The sequence below is a fragment of the Calcarisporiella thermophila genome (assembly GCF_041956535.1).
Source record: "Calcarisporiella thermophila strain CBS 279.70 unplaced genomic scaffold VTP21scaffold_17, whole genome shotgun sequence".
In the NCBI taxonomy this organism is placed as follows: domain Eukaryota; kingdom Fungi; phylum Calcarisporiellomycota; class Calcarisporiellomycetes; order Calcarisporiellales; family Calcarisporiellaceae; genus Calcarisporiella; species Calcarisporiella thermophila.
This window is the reverse complement of record NW_027192207.1, coordinates 2,701-6,853: the sequence shown is the minus strand read 5'-3', so window position 1 is coordinate 6,853 and position 4,153 is coordinate 2,701. Positions and strand designations below refer to the sequence as shown.

At 38.8% G+C, this 4,153-nt stretch overlaps 2 protein-coding genes across 2 annotated transcripts; one reads left to right on the top strand and one right to left on the bottom strand.

The window, feature by feature from the left end:
• Positions 1-292: 292 nt before the first annotated feature.
• On the top strand, positions 293-1,208 carry VTP21DRAFT_3230 (uncharacterized protein; the record flags this gene model as incomplete). The annotated part of the gene is made up of 3 exons (XM_069393511.1): positions 293-576; positions 665-764; positions 1,053-1,208. 3 exons carry the CDS (start codon positions 293-295, stop codon positions 1,206-1,208), a joined length of 540 nt encoding a protein of 179 aa, XP_069249234.1.
• Positions 1,209-1,326: 118 nt separating this feature from the next.
• Positions 1,327-1,874, bottom strand: VTP21DRAFT_3229 (uncharacterized protein; the record flags this gene model as incomplete). Its single annotated transcript, XM_069393509.1, has 2 exons — positions 1,327-1,408; positions 1,495-1,874. The coding sequence occupies 2 exons, from the start codon at positions 1,872-1,874 to the stop codon at positions 1,327-1,329; spliced, it is 462 nt and encodes a 153-aa protein (XP_069249233.1).
• Positions 1,875-4,153: the final 2,279 nt, after the last annotated feature.

Below are 4,153 nucleotides of genomic sequence, written 5' to 3'. Positions count from 1 at the left end.
CCAGACTTAGATCATGCCTGGTCGTTCTCCAACAAATACGAAAGGAAAAAAAAATGCTCCATTAATACAGCTTGGTTATAAAAGATTTATTAGAAGATCGGTTTACTTTTTTTTAAAAATGAAAACGCGAAGTGGTTCTACATTGAGCTCTAAAGGCGTTTCAATATCATCTTCATCTCTCCATTCACATACGGCGACTGGCAATCGACGAGCCAAATGGACAGCTAAGGAGATTGATACATTGATCGCAATTGTAGAAAAACATTGGGATACGTATATAAAGGGGATTAAAATGGAGATATGGAAGCGTGCGTCAAATAAGCTCGGCTTTACTACACAACAGTGCAAGAACAAATACGACTCGCTCCTTAAACTCTGGGTAGCTGTCGAGAAAAAAGAAGGCATGACTGGATCAGACGTTCAAGTGTTTGAACACCGTGATCATTTTGAAAGATACCATGGATCAAGGGAGAATGTGTCGCCTTCCTACAAGATTCCTGGGCCTGAGTATAGTACCTCAGTTATCAGTGTAGATGATCAAAATCTAGGCAGAATTATCAGTGAATCTGTTGAAAGGTGAAAACTAATTTTTTTAGATACAATACAAAATTGTATTGGACGTATATCCGACGTGCCTCATTGAAATATTCTCCGATATTGATAGAGAAGAAAACAACATAAGTACGGTGGATAATGAAGTCGGCCCAAGCCAGGAGAGCCATTTTGAGGACGCGGAGGACGTATCTGATGTAGAGTGGGCAACTGTAACAGGACCAAGCCACCATCTCTCTATCCTGATTCAATATTTCCTTTTATATGCTCATTGGTTCCCACGCTGATTAAGGTTTATCTTGTTTACTATTTAAGCCTCGATCTTTGTTTATGATTCTTTGCCCATTGTTTGCCCATTGTTTGCCCATTGTTTGCCCATTGTTTGCCCATTGTTTGCCCATTCTTTGGCCAACCTTTGTCCATTTGTCCATTTTGTCCATTATTCTAATTGAATTAAGACCACTTTTCATATATTCAATAAGAATCCGAATCATTAACAGTCTCAGAACTGTTACATTGGTGTTTTCGTCCGGGTATACACAGTAAGAGGACAGCCTCCCTTTTGTGTATGCCGTGATGCCTTCAGCGTCTTCACCAATGGGCCACATCATCAAGACGCAACTCCCAACACGCATGTTAAGCAGCGACTCTGCTAACACTGCACAATCACCCCAGTAGTCGCCCAACTCACTCATCATCTCCACCAGACAACCGTAATGATGACTCTCACTACTGAGACCACAACCAACCGTTAAGCAAGTTATAGCATAGCACCTAATGACTCTTCAATACTTGACCAAATGTGCTTAACTTCTTACCGAACTTCTTGCCATTGACACCAGACTGGAACTCCCGCCTAGATAACAAACTCGGACCGACCCAACTTTTGAATTTCACAACCGCTTTAACAACACAATGCACGACGTAGGTAATTCCTAACACCTCAACCGCAGGTCAGGCCATAGTCGCCACAAAAGCTTAGGTAAATCCTGAAGTGTATTCACAATGCCAAGCGCACCATCTCCACGACTTCCTAAGTCACTTAACCCGTGCCCCAGCGCACCAACCTCACGGCTTCCCAAGTCACTCAATCTGTGCCCCAGCGCACCAACTACACGGCTTCCAACGTCGTTCAACTCGTGCCCCTGCGCACACAACTCACGACTTCCTAAGTCACTCATCTCGTGCCCTAGCGCACCTACCTTCTCATGACTTCTAACGTCAACAACTCTGTGCCCCAGCGCACCACACACTTGACTATTAACGTCAATCAACTCGTGCCCCAGCGCACACACTTCTTTTCTTTCTACAGTCCACAACATGCTCCAATGCTTGCAGCGCCCTAACGATTAACAATCTCTTGCCCACAACTATATTCACTGCAACCAGACCTACCAGGTGCAGTATCGAAATCAAGCTATCAGCACCTTAGTTCCAATTTGAATCGCTGAGACAGCTCTTTCACCGGGAGGAGAGTAATGTAACAGGACCAAGCCACCATCTCTCTATCCTGATTCAATATTTCCTTTTATATGCTCATTGGTTCCCACGCTGATTAAGGTTTATCTTGTTTACTATTTAAGCCTCGATCTTTGTTTATGATTCTTTGCCCATTGTTTGCCCATTGTTTGCCCATTGTTTGCCCATTGTTTGCCCATTGTTTGCCCATTCTTTGGCCAACCTTTGTCCATTTGTCCATTTTGTCCATTATTCTAATTGAATTAAGACCACTTTTCATATATTCAATAAGAATCCGAATCATTAACAGTCTCAGAACTGTTACAGCAACCCCACCAACGTCTGTTAGCAATCGAACAAAATCTCAAATTGCTAAATCTAGTGGAAAACGTTCAAAGAATACGATGGAAGTACTTAATGAATATGTAAATATAATGGCAGACGAAAGGGAGTCGAAGCGTCGTAAAGAGGAAAGCCAGGCACACTTGAGTTATGAGGCGGAGATAGAGAAGTTACGATTGCTTAACCAAAAGCTAGAATTGGAACGAAATAATATGGAGTTGGAGAGAATTCGGATCACTGAAGAAATTAAATTTAATAATAAGAGGTTAGATATTGAAATGAAGAAGCTAAATAGAAATAGAGCGCAGGAGGATGAGTAAAGTACAACGGCTTGTTCATTTTCGTACTATCTAACTTTTAGCCATTAACTTCAACTCATTAATTCGTTTAACTCTTGTCTTCACCTATATTAATTTCCTAATAATTTCCGAACAATTCACTGGTAATGTAATTGTGTTAGTACGTGTATGGTAATCATAAGTCCAATTCAATAAAGCATCCTAGTCTTTCTAAGGAACCGGATTACCAGTTAGCACCTACTACATTATTATGGAAAGTGCACCGAATTATATTTGATTAAGAATTAATTATGAAAGTGATTACAGTATGATCAAATGATAAATTACAACCACGAATATTTAGTACATTGAACCCAAGCTTAACAAAATGAATACCCTTGTATTGTGTCATATATACATTGAATGGTTAATCGTAGCCGTTTCTTAATAGCACCTCTGTCAACAAGTTGCTTCGCTTTTCTTTTCCCAAAGCACGAGCACTTCTGTCATAATCCATATTATAGGTCAATTCATCATCCATTTCTTCCAATATATTCCCCTCATCAACCTCCCACTCATCTCCAAAGGATTCAACAAAATTGTGCAAGATAATTCCACAATGTATCAGTCTACAATTACTCTCCATGCCCTTCAAGCGCAATATGATAGAATTGAAATTTTCCGAGATAAATTAATAATTCTCGAAATAAGACTTTGCAATGAGTACCCCATTGTTTGCCGGGGAATGGCGGTACGAGTTTTTCAGTAGTAAAAACGTTCTGTATATTGGAGTCGTTTCTGAAGGAATATTTGGATTGAATATAAAAATATTAAGATGTCATCAAACTTCTGGGAGGCACTTTTAAATATCAAAACCAAATGTATTTTTTAAGAGATATTACAACAAAATAACAGTTGAAAACATTATCTTATCTAATAAGTGTGGATGAGTCGTCCTTTTACAAATAGCTAAAAAAAATCAATACTCCCCAAATTGTAAAAAACTATGAGATCACTACTGATTTTGTTTTCAAACTACACCCACATTATTATTGCTTCAAAGAGTGCTAGGATATTAACAACTATATCCGCATATCTTCATCAACTGCTATTAACTGTCCAGTTACAATAATACCGACTTTTGAAGCCAGCATCAGTGATAAATCAGCTATATCCGTGTTATACCCTATTTTTTTTTTGATCAATGCCGAGTCTTTATTGTATAGGAAGACTCTAAAATACAATTGTTACATTATTATAAGCAATAAAGTGAAAGGGAAGCCAAAGTTAAAGCTTTGTGTGATATCGTAGATCGAAATGATATGTTGGTCATATCGACTTTCCGTGTTATACCCTATTTTTTTTTTTTGATCAATCAATGGAAACTTTTATTTAATTTCCATATATTACATGAGGTTAATGTCAATGGACTTAACATGACGAGATATAGGTCCTTGATAGATAGACATTCAATCGATATGCGTGTATCGTAGTTGTCGTGAATAGCATGTACGTGAAACCAA